We start from the raw sequence: 20,151 nt of genomic DNA, 5'->3' as shown, positions 1-20,151 counted from the left end.
CAGAGAGGCACGTGGCCACCACCAGGACCCACATGATAACAGGTGCCTCATCCAATCCCAGACCCTCATCCCATCTCTTGGGCCCTCAGCACCAGAAGTTGGATCATTCCAGGGGCAGTTTCCCACAGTGCCAGGGTAAGTGGGAATTGCTCCCAGCAGGAACAAAAAAGATCTTTATGAGGACAACCTTGAAGAGCAGAGTGAATTTATTCCAAGAAGATTGCAGTCCTGAGAACTCACGGCCCACAGGCACATGGCAGAGTTGCTGGTTAAGGCCACGATTAGCAGTGACTTGCTGCAGGACTGTACTGGCTCTCTGCCACAGACACGAGTGTGGACCCTCATCCCTGTTCCCACTCCCCCATTAAGTCAGCTTGGGAGTGAGTGTGGAACAGGAAGTCTCTACTCAGGCAAAAGCCTGACCTCTAAGGAAGGCCACAGGAAATGCCTCAAAGGGCCTCTTCAGGGTCGGCCTTACCAAGGGAACCCAGCCATCTGCCAAGGCTGGTTGTCATCCCCTTCTTCCAGGCCCTCATGGAGAGTGAGAAGGCCAAGGCCCAAGCTGGGCCATCAGATTTGTAAAGGTCACAGTGGACACTGAACTTAGGACCTTCCTATGTCCAGATGGAGCAGACATCAAGCCTAGGCCACTGTCAACCAGGAGGTCACAGTCCTATTCCCAAGCACTGTCTGTGCTTCACCAACTTTTAGAAAGGGCTGGGCCTGAGCTCAGGTTGGCTTCCTTTGGAAGCAGATTCACAAAGAAGTGGGTGGAAAGTAGAAGACTGAGCGCTCCCATGGCGGAAGGAAGGGAGGGCCTGCTAGAGCTCCAGGCTTTCTCCTCTTGCAGAGGGACAAGCCTCATGAGAAGGGCCATCAGGCTGAGGTCTCAGTCCCCAGCAGCTGCAGGCTCAAGCCCTGAGTGTCCACTTCTACCAGGTGGATGCTGTAGTTACCGAGGCCCTAGGAGCAAAGGACAGGAGGTTCTTAGAGGGTCCTGGGTGGGTTTTAGGCTTTCGGGAGGCTGGACTGTGGCTGCAGGGCCAAGGGGACTTACACCTGTAGCTGCTGGTTAGCTGGTGGGCCACAGGGAGGGCTGCTGTCCCGCACCAGATACCATACCCCGACCACACCATACCTCAGTCTTGGCCAGCACAGCCTCCAGAGCCTCCTTTTGCCGCGGCTCCTTGGTCAATAGGTAGAGAAAGCCCCCGCCACCTGCCCCTGCCAGGCTCTGGCCATGCACGTGGGGGGCCAGGATATCCATCATACGCCGCACAGCCAAGGGCTCACAGCCTGGAGCCATGAGCTTCTTCTGCTCCCAGTATGATGTCAGGCACTGGCCCAGCAGAGGCAGGCTCCCTGGGGTGGGGGCAGAGAGGGGAGTCGTGTGCCTGAGCCAGGATATTCACTCAATGCCCATCTGTAGACTGGATGGGGTGCCAAGAGGCACTTCTTAACCAGTGTCATAGTTAAGAACCTGGGTTCAGTACTGGCTGGAAACAGGAGTGATAAAGCCCACCTCACGGGGTTGTTTGTGGACTAACGAGCACAGAGCAGTTGGCGTGGTACCCGGCTCAGTGTTCACTGAACTGTGTAACCCTAATCAGCTCTGACTCCCTGGAACTCGGCTATGGAGCCAAGCCTCTTCCTCCATCTGCTTCCTGGTAGGTGGGGCTGGAGGCCTTCCCCAGGATGCAAGTATTGACCTGAGATGTGACTCCCACCTAAGTGTGGGACCCTGCAGAGGACAGAGGCTTCATACCTAGGGCCGGTGCCAAGTCTGCAAAGGCCCCGGGCGTCAGACCCACAGGCAACAGGCACTCACTCCTGGTGCCTGAGCTCCGGGGAAGGAGTGCCTTACCTTGGCGGAAGGCTTCAGCACACTCCTCGGCGTGCCGCACCAGGTTGTGAGCATTCTGCACGATGGCAGGCAGCCGGGCATACCAGCTCCTCAGCACGTCCTACAGATGGGGCAGGAGGGGTGCGGTGAGGCTCAGCCTAGCTGAGCCGTCTCGCGTCCCTCCCTTCTGCTGGGGCCAGGGCTCACCTGCAGCAGATTCCGGGCCAGGCGGGTCTTGCCGGTGTACACCAGGAGCAGGTGGTCATTGAGCTTCTGGACAAAGCCCACAGGCACAGTGACCTCTTCCACTTCCACCTTCAGCGGCAGCTGAGCCCGGGAGCGCCCCACCTTGATGCCAGGCATTAGGCCACCCACTTGGTCCTGCCAGCCACCTCCTGCGAGAGCCCGGGCCAAGTCACTGTTGGAGCCTATCTGGCCCAGCTTCCCTCTCCCGGTACAGGCTCCTGGCCTTGCATCCCTGGCAGGGACCAGCATGGGAAGGCAGCTTCCCCCCACAACTTCAGCTGGGCCAGGTGAGCTGTGCAGCTTCTGCCCCCGCGCTGGGAGCAAGTTGAGCCCAGCAATGGAAGGGGCTTCATTCTGGAGCCAAGCTTAGAATGCACAAGGCCTGAGTTTTGTTGCAGACCTAATGTGTACTTGGAATTGGGGTAAACCACATCAAAGGATTAAGACCTACACTAACCTTTCCTCCTGAGGAGGGATGACATAGGACTTTCCCTCCAGCCTAACAGTCCCTGCACCCTGGCTTGCCTGATAAAGGGTGTTGATGGTGGAAATAAGCTTCTCAGCATCTCTTATCAAATTTAAAATAGCTTGTTCACATTTTGCTTTACTAATGAAAGGTATGGATCTCTTTTCTTCTTGCAGCTATATAAAAATGTCAAAACTTGAGATGAGTCTGGGATAGGCCTTTGATATTTAGAGAAGGGCCTGCAAGGATTTCGAGTATAAAATGCAAATGGAAGGAGGCATCTGGAACTTTACAGCCAAAATGTGGTTAGTGTCAGGCCTGGAATGTCAAGAACTTCTTAATTACACCCCTCTCCTTCAGAGCACTTAGCACAGCTTGTAATTATACATTTATTGGAGTGGTTATTGATCAGCGTTTGTCTCCAGTAGGCTGTAAGACTTTTGATGGCAGGGATGCTGTTTTTGCTCATTTTATTGCCAGGGCCCAATACAGAGGGGGTATTCGATAAATAGGTGTCATTTGACCAAATGAGAGATATGAACAGTGTACCTTAAAAGAAAACTAAAAAAGCTTCCCCATCTGCCCCTTTTGCTAATGACTACCTATTATGGGATGTGAGTCATTACAATGAAAGGAGGGAACCAGGCTACAAAGTGGCCAGAGAAGATACCATAGTCGGGCGTCTATACATCTTTGTGGCAGTTTCCCTCCCAGAGTCATGCTGAAGATGAGGCCTGGCATCCTGAGGTGACCAGAGCACCCTAGAGCCAGACAAACCTCTGGCTGCTCTCCATTGTGCATTGATGCTAAGGGGCCACAGTGATGAGTAGGAGAAGCTAGTGACATTCTGTATGATCACAGCCATGCACTGGGTACCCCATCATGTGGTGGAGGAAGCGAGGCACAAGCGGCCCTAGCCCAAGGGAGAGGCACGGTGCTGAAGAACAGGCTGAAGGTCCTGTCCCCTAATCCAAACCCAGCCCTGCCCTGAGGGACAGCCCTGGGTAGGAACAGAGACATGAGGAATACCTAACACACATGAAAGGTGCAGCACAAACTCTTAACACTTAGTAGGTGCTCCTACATCAAGTCCTTTGAGGTAGAAATACTTCATTTTGAAAACCACCAGAGAGAGTGTGTCAGAGTGGTAAGAGGGAAGCCCTAACCATTGTAAGGAGCAGCACAGTTCTGTCTGCAGGTCCAGGGAAGCCCCTGGAGGCCCCTGAAAAAGTTCCAGTGACCTCCCTCTGCCCTGGGGCAGTCCATACCTGTGGTAAGCACCTGCTCCAGATGCAGCACTGCATGGATCAGGGCCTCCGTGCCCACCGCCCGGCCTGCGGCCCGCTGCAAGGCAGCCAGGGCAGCCCCCGCCAGGATGCTGCTGGTGCCTGCAGGGCATGGAGGAGAGTATCAGCCATGAAACAGCTCTGCCCAGCCCAATCCTGCCCCACCCCCTCCCTCTCCACTGGGCAGAGGCTGGGGAGAGGATTGGAGGCAAAGCTGAAATGGAGAATGGAGTCGGTGAGCAGCAGGGAGACAGGGCCTGCTCACCAAGGCCAGAGCCATGGGGCAGCTCAGACCAGGTATGCAGCTCAAAACCGCCCCCAAAGGTACACAGCAGCTGCTCACTCAGCGAGAGCTTGGAGTGGACACTCACGATCCCCGCACAGATGAAGGCCGCCTTCAACAGCGCCCCTGTGGAGTGAGCAGCATCCGGCAAGGAATTTGGTCTCCAGGGGTGGAAACAGACACCCCACCCATCTCAGCCTGGCCTGGGGCTCATCTAGGGGATAAAAGCCCAGCAGCGGTGCAGACCCACCCCATCCCCAAGCCACAAAAGGTCCTCTGCGCTCCACAACACTGGCAAGTGTGCCAGCTCTACCTCCTGTGCCTGGGCAGGGTAACGTCAGGGCTCCTCCACCAGACTGGCTCACCCTCAGGCCAGGCACCCATGGCCTGCAGGGTCTCTCGGGTTCTGCCCCCATCCCCCAGCTGGCTAGGTGTGCCATCCCCACCTGCACAATTCACAGGTGCCCTGACCTGGGGCATGGGGCTGGCAGTAATCCTGCAGGTCATCCAGGCTCCCGCATACTATCTTTGTGGCCATCTTGTCCTGCTGAGGTCCCACTGCCAGCCACAGCTCGGGCTCTGGGATGCGGCGAGCCCTGGCCCCAATGGGCCGGCGGCCATTCACTCGCACAGCCAGGCCCAGCACTGCCCCACCAAGCTCATAGGCAAGGGGTGGCGTGTCACTCCAGCCCCCTGTGGCAATTGAATAAGACCCAGCTGGTCACAGGGGCTGCCAGCTCAGTTCTGGGGTGGATACCCTCACCCCTACCCCCCCCAAGGGGCTCACCAGAGAAGTCCACTCGAGCCGGGCACTCAGCCACCACCCACTGCCCAGGTGCTGGCAGCTCTACCGGCACCGAGGAGACAAAGTGCTGGGCTGACATCACAGCCTGGCGGATCAGGATCTGCCCAGCCCCCTCGTAGTGGCGGGCAGCTCGTACTAGTAAGGCTGGTCTGCCAGGAGGGAACGGAGAGATGGTGGCATGGAGCCCCAAGCTGGGGGCGGGCTGCTTGGGTTTGGGGACCAACTGCCCTAGGAGACCTGAGGACACTCCACCTCTCTCTGGGTTTCCACCTCCAAGGATGGCAAGGGGCTGCTCCAAGGGTTTTGACATCATTAGCACCCACCTGCTCAGCCACTTGTCCCGTTCCTCGGCGAGCGCTGCCACGCCCCGCGCCAGGTCTCCACACTCCAGGTACGAGAAGGGCCGCACCCACTCAGGGTTGGCAGCTGGCCCACTCCGTAAACCTCCTTGGCCCTCTGCCATGCAGCCCAGGACATCCGCCACACAGGCCAGTGCCCGGGCTGCCACGCCAGGGTCTCCCACACCAGCTGCCACTGAGGGACCAGAAGTCAGGAATAGCTGGGGAGGAGGCCCGCCCTCAATGCCCCCTGCCCTCAAGCACCCCAGACTCCTCACACCTCTTCGCTTTTGCCCAAGATGTATCCCTGCCTGGGAATGCTCCCCACTCTTCTGCCTGGCAAAGTTCTCATCCCACCAGCCCCAGCCCAGACATGCCTCTGCACCCCCCACCCAGGATGCCCTTAATGAATAAGAGCTCAGGCTCGGGGGTCAAACCACCTGGGTTCAGTCTCAGCCGCCCACCAACCAGCTGTGTGGCCGTGAGTGAATAACTGAAATGGGGAATGAGGCAGTCCCTGTGAGGCTAAGGCTGAGTCCCCAGCCAGAATGCCTGGGTCCCACGCAGGGCGCGCCACATCCCCCTGGGGCTGTGCTGGAGCTCCTCACCCACATCCAGCCCCCCCCCCGCACAGAACGTGCAGGCTTTGCCGACACTCACAGGACCCAGAGGCTCAGCCCCAGGCCTCCGCCTCTCACCAAACTCCCCACTAACAGGGATGGAGCTTCCCAGAAACCTAAAAGTTAAGTCCATTTGTGTCTTTCCCCTGTTTTAAAGTCTCATGACTCCCTAGTACCCTCAGGTTGATGACCTAGAGGACAGACAGGGCAGGTGATGCTGGGTCTGGCTTCCCAGCATGGGTGCCCAGCACACTCACCCTGGTCCAGGGTGGCCATCAGGGGCCCAGGACAGCCCTCGCGCACAGCAGCCTGGATCAGCGGGCGCAGGCTGAGGTCCTGCCGGGCCTCCAGCACGTGCCGTGCCTTATGCAGGGCCTGGCGGAAGAACAGGTCCCGGCGGGAGGCCAGTGTGGCAGCCCGGTCCAGGCACGGCTGCAGCTGCTCCCAGGACAGACGCCAGGAGGCTCGCCAAGCCCGCAGGGCCTTGTTCCCATCCTCCTGGGGGTCCAGCATCCACAGCATGTCCTGGGGCCCCAGGGCCCTCGAGGGGTGGAGCACGGGAAAGAGACGGGCACTGAGAAGGCAGCGCTCAATGGGGGGCATGTCTGGGTCCCACAGGTCCCAGTCCCTGATGTGGGGAGAAGACACATGAGCAGGAGGGAGGCGAGTGCTCCTGCCTGGTCACCAAGCCCTGACCACCTGTCAGCTGGGGGTTGGCTCATTCACGGGGACAGGACGAACTCCAGAGGCAGCACAAGCAGGCAATTCAAGGAGGGAGGCCCACTGCCCCGCCTCCTTTCCCAGGCCACTGAACAAAATCCCAAAGCCTGAGCTTGGCCAGGAATTTGGAGTTGCCCAGGGAGAAGATGCTAGGGCAACTCAGGCTGCTCAAAACTACCCCAGGGGACTTCTCTGGTGGCACAGTGGTTAGGAATCTGCCTGCCAGCACAGGGGACACTGGTTCGAGCCCTGTTCCAGGAAGATCCCACATGCCATGGAGCAACTAAGCCCACGAGCCACAACTACTGAGCCTGCGCTCTAGAGCCCGCGAGCCACAACTACTGAGCCCACGTGCCACAACTACTGAGCCCATGCACCAAGAGCCCGTGCTCCGCAACAAGAGAAGCCACCGCAATGAGAAGCCCGCGCACCGCAACGAAGAGTAGCCCCTGCTCGCCACAACTAGAGAAAGCCCGCCCGCAGCAATGAAGACCCAACGCAGACAAAAATAAGTGAAATAACTTAAAAAAAAAAAAACTACCCCAGACCACAGGGATGGTGAGGGGTGGGGCAGGAGCAGAATGAGCCTCCAAGCAGCTACCACCCTGGCTGCCGAGGCCCACAGAGGCCCGTGGGGCCACCAACCCTACCGAATGCCTGTCTTCTGGAAGAACTGACTCCAAGACATGTTGAGATACGTTCCTGTCCCCTGTCTCTGGGGGAAGAGAAGGAAGCAGTCAGGGCTGCAGGGGCCACAGGAAGGGGTTAAGGGCAATAAGGCCAGAGGACCAGGATCTGCTCAAGAGGGGACAGGAAAAGAGACAGGGGCACTTAGGCAAGCAAGTTCTGAAACAGCGTCAAGTCCTGGGGCTTCCACATTCCAGCCCGGGTGCCTGGAACTTGGAGCAGAATCCTGGCTGTGGGCCTGACCCTCCGTCACTGGCTCTGCAGCCCAAGGCGGGTCACCTCCCTCTCTGAACCTTGTCTCCGGCCTGAAAAATGGGGATAAGAATCCCCACCCAGCCTGCGTCAGAGCAGCTGAGGAGGGAGGTAAAGGCCTGTTGAGACTCTACTGGCTACACTCTCCTCACTGCCTATCCCTCAGGTGAGTGCTCAGAGAGCCCTGCAATGAAGCTGGGCTAGGACCCCCGGTGCTCCCCACAGCCTAAAGAATGGGGGCGAGGGGAGGTAGGGGAGCACCTACTTCCCAGCTGTCCAGACGGCCAACGAGGGTGAAGGCCCGGCTGCGGGCGCCGTGCAGCTGCACATGGTGTCCCTGCAGGACGAGGTCGTGCAGCTCCAAGCCGTGCAGTGCCTCGGACTGGGCCACGTCCAGGCCACTCACGAAGCAGCCGGTGCCGATGTGAATGGGGCCCTGGCAGGGGAGCCGGCAGGCGTCCTGCGTGGGCAGGGGAACCCCAAGCACGCCCACAAAACACACAGGACCCTGGCTCCTGTACCCTTGCCCTCCCTCTGCCTGCCCTCTCAGGCCTCACCCGCAGGTGGCAGTGCTGCAGGACACTCCCAGGACCCAGCTGGACGGGGCCCTCCAGCAGGCAGCTGACCACAGAGCTCCCGGCCCCCAGTAGCTGCCGTTCCTGTGAAGCCAGGGAGAAAGCTGTGAGGGCCCGGGGTGGGGGCTGCCCCAATTCTCCTCCACAGCCAGCGCCAGAATTCCTGCTGCTCCCCGCACCTGTCGGCCAGCCAGATCCCTCTCGATACCTCCCTGGCCCCAGCCTCAGGCTGACTCCCATCCCATCTTGACTGCTGCTGCTCCCCCAGGGGCACGCTCTCCCTGCCTTCTCCTCCAAAGCAAATCTGCACCCAGTAGTGGAGGTCCCACCAGATGACAGCTCCCCCAGAAAACCTCTCCCACCTGTCCAGCTACCCCTACCCCCGCCACCCTGAGGGCCACCTCTGAACTCTACCTGCCCCATCACCATGAATTTGCCTGAATCCCCAAGCAGACCCTTCAGAAAGGGTGGGGGGGCGGAAATCTTCTTTAACTGCTCACTCAGACTTGGATGTAGAATCCTGACTTGGCCACTTACTGGCTCTGTGGTCTTAGGCAAGTAACTTAACCTCTCTGAGCCTCCAGTGACTCACGTGCAAAATGGGGATAATAACACCTACACGCGTAGATAATCTGTCCCAAGCGTGAGCTATTCCCTTCCCTCCCTGTATCCCCCATTCCTACCTGTCTCCAGGTACCCCGTAGGCCCCTCTGCTGGCCTTACCTCCAGGCAGGTCTTACCTCCACCTGGGAGTGCACGACCTGGGCCCCAGGAGCCCCCGGGAATGTGAGAATGTGCAGGAACTCACTAGCTGAGTTGGTCATGTAGTTGTAGCTGCCGTCAGGGACATATGCTGTAAAGATACAAGTACTGACCCCAACACCCTGCATGTTGCAGCTCTGACACCAGGCTGGGCCTCCCACCAGAAGACACATCTTCATCAGGGCCTGGGAGGGCAAGCATGGAAATGAGCCCGCTGTGCCAATGGGGAAGCCGAGATCCAGAGAGGCTCAGCAACCTGCCCAAAGTCACACAGCTAGAAAGTAGAAAGACCAGGACTGAAGCCCAGGAATGAGACAAAGGAAGAAGAGGAGAGTTACCTCAGCAGGGGACTTTGAACTGGGAGAGGGTAATTGTCCAGTCCATGCACTCACTAGGCCTGCCTGGTCCAGGAGCCTGGGGGCCCGGCAGGTGGGGTGGGAGCCTCATTCTGGGGGCCTTCACTCCCATGGCCTCCCCATCCCGGAGAGCCAAGAGGCAGTACCCACCCACTGTGAGGGGCTGATCGCGAAGCTCCCTCCACAGCTCAGCCCGGGCTCCATGCAGATAACCTGCGATGTCCGCATCACCTTGCCCCATCTCTGGGGGCCGCCCCACCAGGAAGTCCTCCCTTCTCACGTTCCGGGCCATGCAGAGCAGGATGTCAAAAAATAGAGACAGCTGGGACAAGGGTGGGAAGCACTGCTATTAGTGGGTTCCTAGGCTGAGCTGGGGCGGTTCCATCTCTAGAGACGCTGACATAGAGAGGGGAAAGGACTGGCCTGAGGTCACACAGCCAGGCTGCCAGTGTCAGTGCCTCTTGCCCAGGCCAGGACCTGCCAGTCCCCAATCCCAGTCACCTGGACAGGCCGGGCTCCAGAGTCCAAGCCCATGTAGGTGCAGGCGTCCAGAGGCGGGCTCACATGGGTGGCCAGGAGGTGCTCAGCAGTTTCCACAGAGAAGAAGACAAGCCCAGAAACCTGGAGGGGCCCCCACAAGGGTCAGGTGGGAGACCCTGGGGCCAGCCTTGTGCCTGAGTTGGGGAGGGCCACATGCAGATGGGCCAAGCAAGGCTGACTGCCACACCGGACAGGATCATTCATCTTCTGGGCCACTCCAGCACCCAGACTCCAGGCTTACTGGAGGCAGCTCCACCAAGGGCCCCTCAGCAGGCAACCTCTAGGACCACCTAAATTTTCAGGTCTCCTCCCAAACCCAGTTCTCCATCTTCCCTATAGTCTAGTCCCAGGCTCTTATCCACCACTTGTACCTTTGTCCTTCATTCTAGAAGGATCCCCTGAGTCTGGTTCCAGCCTTTCTCATTTGGGACAAGACCCTGAATTCCAAGGCTACGCGCTCCTCAGATTTTGGCTTCACCTGCTCCCCTGAATACCAGTTCCAGATCTTCCTCAGATTCTGGTTCTAGCCTTCCCCAGAAGGAGTGGAGCTCTGCCTTGGCAGCCATACCAGTGGCACCCGCCCATCAGGCCTGGCACATCGTTGTATCTCTGCCTCGGTGCCTTGGTAATAAATGTCCAAAACGAAGCCCTACGTGGGAGCAGAAAACAGAGTTAGGGAAGGGAGCAAGAGAGGATTATGAAAGAGGGCATGCAAGGGTGTTCTCCAGATGTAAACCCAGGATGCAAGTCTGACAGGCCCCAGCATATTCCTGGGGATACAAGTGCCTGAGACCTCCCCCACCCTGACAGCGGAGGGCAGGCTTCAAATGTCTCCACAGCCCCAAGCCTGGGCACAGAGCCTGGCACGGGATCAGGGGCAATTCATGTTTGGTAAAAGACTAAGTGAGCACAAGAGCCGCTGCCATGGGGCGAAACTCCTCCAGGTCCAGACCGTGCCAGAAAGTCCAGGACGAGGCTGCCCAGAGCACAGGACCAGGAGGCCATCCCAGGATGGCTCCGCTGCCCACGCTGCTGCCCCAGGGGCACTACCTGGGAGTCAGTGAGGTAAACACCATGGTTCCGGGCATAGGCCGTGCTCCCCGGAAGGGCGATCACTCTGGCTCCCCGGAAGCCGTCCCAGCTGATCCCTGCAGGTGGGGGAGTCAGGAGGCTCTCCAGGGACCCCAACCCAAGGAATGGGGGAATCCCTTCCAGCAGGAGGGCAGGGGCATCCAGGCACCTCTAAAGAAAATATGGTTTCCAAAGCCAAATGGACATTCCTCTGGGAGAATGACAACACCTCACCCCCAAAGTTTGTCCACAGGGCCCTTCGGGGCAAAGGGGGCAGGGCTGGGTATCTCCACTCTACGGCCAGGCAGACTGGCCCGGCAGGGGAAGCCCTGCCCCCTGGTCTAAGCTCCGTCCTTCAAACCTCAGAGCTGCCCTTGTGAACAGGGCAGCAGGCCAGGCCGGAGACGGGGTGGGCGAGGAGAAGCGGAGCCACGTTGGCTGTGGCTAGGGAAGGCGGTCCCAAGCCTTCTCAGGCTCACCTGGGGTTGGAGGAACAGACATCAGCATGTCGGTGCTGCAGACCCACACGCCTGGCGGGGAGCCTGGGCCCAGCTGTGGGGAGAGAGGATGAAGCTGGTGGCCGGGCCCAGCCCTTCCTCTGCTCCCACACAGCACAGCCTCGGCCTGTTCCAGGGAGACTCGGGCTGCTGAGGTAACAGGGGCCTCCCTATATCCATGGTGCCGATGCCAGCCCTCCCGCCTACTTCCTGGCGCCGTACCTCCCCCCAGTGTGGCCAACACTAACATCCTGGAGCTCTAATTAACTCCAGGCACCCAAAGCCATTGTTCCTGGCATCCCCTGTCCGAGCCAGCACAGACTATGGCTGGTGGCTCAGCAGGAAAGCAGCAGGACAAGGCCCCATGGCAGCTGCCTGTCTCACCCGATGGCTCATGATGTCCAGCAAGCAGTCCAAGTTGCAGACCACGGCCTCCACAGGGGCCTGGGGATTCTCCACAGGGAGGCAGGTGAAGGCCCGGCCACAGTCATCGAAGGGGAAGTCTCGGCCCTGGGGCGGGAGCAGGGACAGGCAGAAGAGCTTGAGGCAGAGAGCCTGGGCAGAAAGCCAGCAAGCTAGAGGACTTTTACAAAGTGTGTTCTCATGTGATTTTTTAAATTACATGATTATGGTAAAAAATTAGCAAATGCAGATACACAAAAAGAAAAACAGTCCCTCAGGGATAATAACCATTGCCCTCATTTTGAGGTTATGCCCTTTCATATACCTCATATGCGTACTGTTTTTTTTTTTTTTTACAAAAATGAAAAAGATGGAGACAACAGAACTTCACACACACACACACACACACACACACACACACGAGTACAAGTCAAATTGGAGAAAGACTGGGAACCATATCAATGTCAATATCCTGGCTGTAATTATACTATAGTTTTGGAAAATATGACCATTGGCGAGATCTGGGCAAAGTTTACAGAGGCTTCCCTCTGGATTATTTCTTAAATGTGGATCTACAATGATCTCAATCAAACTTCCAGTTAAAAAGGCTGAGATCATTCTATACAAACTTGTGCGGCTGGCCTTTTTCACTGAACAATGAAAATATATTCACCGATGCTCCCAGTGAGCCAGGCCAGGCCCCAATTTAAGCATTTGATGGGTCATCTCAGCACATCCACGTGAAGTAGGAACTGATGCCATCCTCATTTCACTGATGAGGAAACTGAGGCCTAGAAACAGTCAAGTGACTTGCCCCAGGTCACAGAGCTGGTCAATGCACAGGTCGGTGCAGAGAGTTAAATGGACCTTTCAATCATTGTCTAATATTCCACCAGGAGGATATGCTGTTTATATTTAACCGGTTCCCTATTTTGGACACCTGGATTAATTGTATTTCTGATTCTTCAGGATTTGCACAATGCACACTGGCACACAAAGGCAGAAGACCCCTAAAGTCCCATCCAACCCCGAGGACTGACCATCCTTCTGCATGGCCCCTGCCCAGCATTCTACTGACCATGTGCAGGATGAGGATCCAGGCCGAGTGCAGAACATCTGATGTGACGACCTATCAAAAGTGGAAGAGCACTGTTCACAGAGGTCTGGGCGGATGGCACCCTCTTGTGCAGGGAGAGACCCCAGCACAAGTCCACACAAGAACCAAAGGAGGGACTACCCTGGTGGCACAGTGGTTAAGAATCTGCCTGCCAATGAAGGGGGACACGGGTTCGATCCCTGGTCTGGGAAGATCCCACATGCCGCGGAGCAACTAAGCCCATGCGCCACAACTACTGAGCCCGTGAGTCACAACTATTGAAGCCCACGCGCCTAGAGCCCGGGCTCTGCAACAAGAGAAGCCACTGCAATGAGAAGCACGCACACTGCAACGAAGAGTAGCCGCCGCTTGTTGCAACTAGAGAAAGCCCGTGCGCAGCAACGAAGACCCAACGCAGCCAAAAATAAATAAATAAAATTAATTAATTAAAAAAAAAAGAACCAAAGGAACAACCAGCAAGGTCAAGACCAATGGCCACAAGCGGGCACGAGGCAGCCCTGGCCACTCCTGGATAAGGAAGCACAGCAGCCTTCCAGTTGGGCCACTCCCCTGTCCCGTTTTTAGGGAAGGCTGCAGGCAAGAACGCGGGGCTGGCTGGCGGGTGACTCACAGTAAGTCAGCTTTATGGCAACCACACAGTGGTCCCCTCCCTTGCGGGTGCCACCCCCACTGCCAGAGCATGTCCAGGCCTGTGACCACCCTCACTGCCTGTGCCAGGGTGCCATGCAGGCAAGGTGACCTCGTGAAGTGGCTGGGTGTGTGTGGGACGTGGGCCCACGCTCTACGCACTGGGGGCCACTGCACCTCAGTTCCAGCAAACCACTGCTATGTGGGAAGGAGAGTCCAGGGTAGCAAGATGAGATTTCTCAAGGTAAGCCCGAAAGCCTAACTCCTAGATACTGGCCCTGACTTTCTAAAACAAAGGCTGCCCCTGCCCTCTGCCCTCACCTGGACGAGTCTGCTAAATCTACAGATGCAAAAACTGATGCCAAACCTGAACTGGGCAGGAAAATGGAGCCCGAAGAGCTGGGGACCTTGGAAAGGCTCTGTTTGAAGCCCCCATCCCTGCTGTGCCCAGGGGGGCACTTGAGGAGCACTCACAGTGAAGCCTGCACGGGCACTCAGGTGCTCAGCAGCCACCAGCAGGGCGTTGAGGGTGGCTCCTCCACTGCCCACACGAACCTCAGGGTCTTCCACGGCCAACAGCAGCGTCCTGGTGGGGATCTGCTCTCGCTTCTGCCGTATCTCCAGCTCTGTGGTCAGAACGTGACTGGGACCTGCCCCCAAGCCTCTCCACCCTGGTCCCAAGCACCTCAAGCAAACCTCCTGACAGCCATTATTTAATCTTCTTTGACTTAGCAGCTTTTCATCTAGTAGCTCATTAGATCTTTTCCCAACTCAGTGAGGTAAGTACAATTACTCCCATTGCACAGATGAGAAAACCGAGTCTCAGTGAAGTGACCTATGTCTGAGGTCATGTGGCTAGGAAGAAGCAGAATCTGGGTTTGAACCCGGGTCTGCCCAGCTCCTGGGGCTGTAGGGGTATGTGACAAGGAAAGGGGAGAGGGTTCCACATTAGGGGCAGAGTGGAGAGGGAGGGTCAACTACCTCTCTGGAAGACCTCGACGCTGTCCTTGTACTGGCATGTCAGGATGATGACCGTCCAATCAACCCCCTTCGGCTGCTCCATTCTGGCCAAAGTTGAGGGGCTTCCAGGGCAGAGATACAGGTATATGTGAATGTTTTAAAAATTATCATACCCTAAAATTGATTTTTTTCGTTGTAAGTAGTTGTATGAATTTTAATACATGTATGGATTCTTGTGGTTACTACCACCATCTACATCTAAAAAAGCTCCCACATGCTAACCCTTTACAGTCACACCCTCCTCCATCCCTCACCCCTGACAACCAGCCATCTGTTCTCCAAAGCTATAGTTGGAATGTAATCTTTGGAGATTGGCTTCTTTCACTCAACATAATGCCTCTGAGATTCAGCCAAGTTGGCTATGCATATCCATAGTTCTTTCTCTTTTTTTGCCAAGCAGTATTCCGTCGCATAGACATCGCACAGTCTGTTTCTCCACCCACCCACTAAAGGACATCTGGGCTGCTTCCAGGTTTTGGTAATCAGGAATAGAGCTGCTATAAACATTCATGTGCAGATTTAGCGTGAACATAAGACTTCATCTCTCCAGGCGGACACCTAGGTGTGGGATTGCTGGGTCGTGTATCTTTGACTTCATCAATATGGGTGCATGATATTTCCTCAGGAGAGGAAGTAAGGGGAGCGGGGTGGGGTTGACAGGGGGGTCCCACCTTAAAACAAGGGGCTGCCCTTTCTGTACCGCAGGCCCCTCATCATCCAGTCATTGGCACTGAGCTACAGGCAGGGAGGCTCTAACTTCTAGTCTCCTGAGGCTGAGGGCAATTCTCCGGAAAAGAGGGAAGCTCTGGGAGAGGTGCACCAGTTTGTTCAAGCGCAGCATGCTAACAGCACCCACTACAGGGACCTCAGAGGGGACCTCCCCTCCCAGAGGCTCCAAGCCAGAAGGGGGCTGCAACCCCACCTGTCAGCCATCTTCCTCCAGGGCACTCTGAGCAAGTGAGGGGAAGGTGAAGCCAAAGCTATGGCTTCACCCACTCCTATCTCCCAACACTCCTTTCCTACCAGATAAGAAACCAATCTGACTGCAGAGGCCCTGGCCTCCCCAAGACCTCTGTGGACGAGTCCCTAGGAGCGTGCTGGCATCTACCTCTGGCAGGGTCCCAGTTGCTGTCCCATGCAGCAGCCCACCCCCACCTCTTCCCTCCAGCCCCCAAAGCTCAGTGTGGGGAGGGCCGGTGGAGTGAGCTGCATGCCACCCCAGAGGTGCCCTGAGCACACGTCCATCTGCAGTCAACCCTCACCCCAGCCGGAGCCAACAGGAAACCTGAACATCAGTAACGGTTTCTTCTTATGCCAGACTCTGATGCCACCAAGCCTATGGTTAAGGCTGACAGACATTGCCACTTAGCAACACCCATACTCCCACGAGCTTTCAGGGGAAGCTTCCACCACTAACAAAAATGGCTCTGTTCCCTGTTCAGCTCAGGAGGGATATCCAGAGGGGAAACCTGAGCTAGAGATCTTGGCCAGGCATCTGAGGTCAAAGGCATTCCCCAGGTTACCCATCTGACCTTCCCAGTAAAGGGGGTAGCTGGGGATTCCAGATTGGCCACCAACTCCCTGTGTGATCTTCGGCACCCCTAACCCTCTCTGGCCTCCTGTGGTAGGGAGTGTAACGGATAGATGCCCCCATCTTGTTCACACGGAGGCCATGCTTCCCACCAACCAATGACATGAAGAAGACAGACCCACTCCTACAAGATGGGGATCCTCTGATAGGCACCCTTGGCTCCAGAACTCCCCATCAACCCAACACAAACTGTCTTAGAACTGCACTGCAGTCTGAGCGCCTTTCTTCCTTCCGGTGCTGTCACAGGAAGCAGAACTGAAAACTGACAGCTCTCCCTGCTTCCTCCAGCTCCCTCCCCATCTTCCCTCCCCCAAGAAATCTCTTGCAAGTCTAATCCCATCTTGTTCTCTGCTTCTCTGAGGAGCTAAACCAACATGGGCGTCTATCATCTTCCCCTTGGGACTGCCAAAGGAAAAATTACTGTAAGAACCTCGAAATTAATATCTGGGAAGTACTTTCTTTATCCTTAAAGATGAAGAATCTGAGGCACGGAGAGATTAAGTGACTTGACCAAGGTCACACAGCTAGCAAGTGGCAGAGCCAAATTTGAACCCAGACACCTTTTTTCCAGAGTCCATTCTCTTAACCCCTCCACTGAATCTACTTTGTAGGATGGAAAAAAGAACAGACGTACTAAATATATGTAAAGTGCCCAATACAATGTGACAATGAAATGGGGATGGCATTAATGATAACAGCCACTAGAAGTGAGCTCATCCACCCATTCTGACCCATAGTTAAGACACTATGATTTTTCATCTTCACAACACCACTGCCAAGTAAGTATTCTGTCCACTTTACAACTGCTAGTTGATGCTGCATCCATGACTGGGACGTGGGTCTCTCAGATTCTTATTTAGGTGATGGAGATAATGATGTTTGATCCCAAGCAAACGTGCTAAAAGAGAGCAAGGAAGAAATGCCCCAAGGAGAGTCCAAAGGTCTGAGCCCAGTCTTGGTCTTGGCATAGTGACTAAGAGTCATGAGCAGATGACAGGTCACAGGCAGAGGAGGGAGGACGGCATGATCTGGACTGTTCTCTACTAGAAACTGGAGCAGAGGAATAGTCCTGGGCTGGGAATCAACCCCCAGAGGCTGTCCCCAACTCTCCCTCTTCCTGTGTGATCTTGAGCAGGTTACTTAACCTCTCTGAGCCTCAGTTCCCTAACTGAAAACTGGGGCCAACCTCCTAGGATGGTTGCATTAAATAAAACATAAAAATATGTGGCGCACAGCAGGAGCTCAATGAATGGTAGTTCTCTCCAGTGAGGAAAAGCAACAGGAGAGTTCGACTTGACCCTGAAGCAGGTTGGAGTGAAGGCTCTGGTATATTCTCTGGGTCAAAGATGCCCCTGTAGAAGAAAAAAATCAGGGAAGACCTGGGAAAATCAACCAAGGCTAAGTAGCATGCCTTGCCCGATCAGACTAAAGGGTATTATGAGAACACAAAAGGTGGAACAGTACTGGTAGCATAGGGAGTGTCTTCTTCAGGCACCACGCCAAAGACACGTTGAAGTATCAGCTCATGTGACCCACTCAACAGCCCTGTGAATTGAATTTTACCACACCTACGTTATATATAAGGAAATTGTAGCGTAAAGAGATGAAATAGGCTGCCCAAGGACATATACAGCTTTTACAGGCAGGTCAGGTGTATCCAACTCCAAGATTCTTGCTCTTACCCACCCTGCAGAAACAAGACATCTCTCCTGGAGTCTTTAACCTCTGTCATACCTGACATTTGTACAGAAATCTTAGCTAATACAGGCCTCTATCCAATATTCTGCATACTTCCAACAGAACTTTATCTACTGAGGCCAAGTTGAAATAGTTCTTAATGTCCTCAGCCACACGCTGCCTAAAATTAGGATAGGGAAGGGGAGCCAGGGACAGAATAAAATAGTAAGGCCTCTTCATATTTGCTTTTGGAAGAGAAGTGGGGCAGGGATTTTGCATTTTAAGGGGAAAAAGCAGCCCCACGGAGGAAGCTGATTTGTCTTCTGGGAAGCGAAAAAAGGCAGAAGGAAGGTGACTGGGAGTAAAATTACATTGCAAATTACACAAACGTCCTATAATTGAGATTTGTGGATAATGACGAGCCCCGATGGGGTAAACGGAGGCAGGAAAAGCGACCTCAAAGGAAAAATCACCAGCGCCAGCATCCAGAGGCCCACCTGCCTGTGGTCCCTGTCCCGGGCGTCCCCAGGTCTCGGAGCTCCTGTAGAAAGACCTAGACCAACGGGTAGAAGCACCCGCAGACGCCTCTTGGAGCAAGTGGACGCCCGGGGGCGGCTGCAGAGTTCCCCGACGCTCTTCCCTATCTGGAACCAGGCAACCAGTGGCCCGGCTCAGTCCTGCGGGTCCAACAGTGTGGGCGGGAGGCGGAGAAACGGCGCAGAGCACTGGGTGTGCGGTACCAGTATCCGCGCGGTCTGACATACGTGCCTCCGCCGGCTCTCTGCGCAGCGGGATCTTTAACGCGGGGCTGTGCGTGCCTTTCGCGGCGCACCCTGGGAAATGTAGTTTCAGCCCTCCGCTCGCCCCGGTTTGTCCTCCCCAAAAGCCCAGCTCGGAGCTATCGCCTGGGCCAGCGGAGATGGTCAGGGCAGCGCTTTCCTAAAGGGCAGTGATTCTTCCCTTCGAGAAGTCAGGTGAGGTGAGAAGGCGGCTCCGCTGGGCAGCAAAACTACAACTCCCGGGCTTCCCTGGTGGCGCAGTGGTTGAGAGTCCGCCTGCCGATGCAGGGGATACGGGTTCGTGCCCCGGTCCGGGAGGATCCCACATGCCGCGGAGCGGCTGGGCCCGTGAGCCATGGCCGCTGGGCCTGCGCGTCCGGAGCCTGTGCTCCACAACGGGAGAGGCCACAGCAGTGAGAGGACCGCGTACCGCAAAAAAAAAAAAAAAAAAAAAAAAACAAAAAAAAACAACAACCTACAACTCCCAGAGGAACCAGTGCGTTGTAAAGACAAAACTCGTTTTCTGAGACTCGGGGTTCCAGGTTTGTGTTTTGTTCGCTTGTTTAACCCCCTGGTCGGGAGCGTGGTGCCGCCGCGTTTCCCCGAAGAGACACAAATCAAACCCGGAGGAAAAACCCCACAGGTGTCGTTCGAGCGTAAGAGACTACCGTTGGATTGGCAATTGGCCATGCTTTCGCGGGTTCATTACGTGGGTCCTTCCGGTAGAAACTTTTCAACTCTGTAGTGGGAAAAAGATCTGTGGCTTTTTTGGAAAAGTTATGAATGGCAGCATTGTTCGTAATAGCGGAAAACTGGAAACTCTCTCTCCAGGGTACTGGGAAAATAAACTAGACACACCCATGCAATGGAATACTATGCAGCAGTTAGAAACAATGAGCTAGATCTACATGTACAATAGGGAAAAGTGTTCAAGACACTTTGTTAAAGAACATTATGTATGGGAATCTACTCATGTCAAAAATAATGTATGCGGACATATAGTACATGTGGATAGGAGCCGGACTGGAAGGAGCACACTCTGAGGTGGAGACTGCCAGGGATGGGGATAGGCAGGGAGAACTTGAGCTTTATTTGTATTGTTTGAATTTTTCTTATGAGAATATACTTGCCAAATCTAGTGTCCTTAATAGGGAGCCTGCGAGGCCCAAGCGGTCAGTCTCAGAGAAGATGAGGGATTCTGCTCTAATTCTGTGTAACCTTGGCCAGTCACTTGGCTATTCTGCCTCCTTGTCTTTATCTGTAAAATGGGGTAATAATAGTGTCAAATGCCTAAGATTCTTTTGAGGATAAGATAAATAAATTCTTGACTCCATAGTAAATGCTCCGAAAATATTAGCCATTATTATGATGATTGTTGTTATTCCCATGCGGACTCCTTAAAGCTGGATCAATGGTTTGTTCACTATTGTATCCTCAGTCACTAGAACGTGCCTAGGACATTGTAAGTGGTTAAAACAATTTGGGTTTTTTTTTTTTTTTTTTTTTTTTTGGCCGCACCACACGGCTTGCCGGATCCTAGTTCCCCAGCCAGGGATCAACCCCGGACCTTGGGTCCTCAGCAGTGAAAGCA

General features: G+C 55.4%; 1 protein-coding gene across 4 annotated transcripts; it reads right to left on the bottom strand.

The window, feature by feature from the left end:
• Positions 1–201: 201 nt before the first annotated feature.
• On the bottom strand, positions 202–18,544 carry FCSK (fucose kinase). 4 transcript variants are annotated; one of them, XM_081216674.1, is made up of 24 exons: positions 18,279–18,544; positions 14,475–14,575; positions 13,968–14,119; positions 12,828–12,878; positions 11,732–11,857; positions 11,330–11,402; positions 10,830–10,927; positions 10,348–10,428; positions 9,741–9,860; positions 9,390–9,561; positions 8,862–8,974; positions 8,104–8,205; positions 7,812–7,982; positions 7,258–7,322; positions 6,145–6,515; positions 5,253–5,463; positions 4,912–5,078; positions 4,596–4,817; positions 4,107–4,250; positions 3,824–3,943; positions 2,051–2,238; positions 1,865–1,964; positions 1,139–1,362; positions 202–963 (listed from the first exon to the last, which is right to left on the bottom strand). In XM_081216674.1, the coding sequence occupies exons 2-24, from the start codon at positions 14,554–14,556 to the stop codon at positions 877–879; spliced, it is 3,240 nt and encodes a 1,079-aa protein (XP_081072800.1). In that variant the 5' UTR covers positions 14,557–14,575; positions 18,279–18,544; the 3' UTR covers positions 202–876. The 4 variants fall into 4 exon arrangements, with proteins under 4 accessions (XP_081072800.1, XP_081072801.1, XP_081072802.1 ...); XM_081216675.1 differs by having other exon boundaries at positions 4,185–4,250; XM_081216676.1 differs by lacking the exon at positions 4,596–4,817.
• Between the last annotated feature and the right edge of the window lie 1,607 nt (positions 18,545–20,151).

Source organism: Mesoplodon bidens (assembly GCF_964165515.1).
Source record: "Mesoplodon bidens genome assembly, chromosome: 18".
In the NCBI taxonomy this organism is placed as follows: Eukaryota; Metazoa; Chordata; class Mammalia; order Artiodactyla; family Ziphiidae; genus Mesoplodon; species Mesoplodon bidens.
Note: the sequence above shows the minus strand (reverse complement) of the source record. Positions and strands in the feature narration are given on the sequence as shown.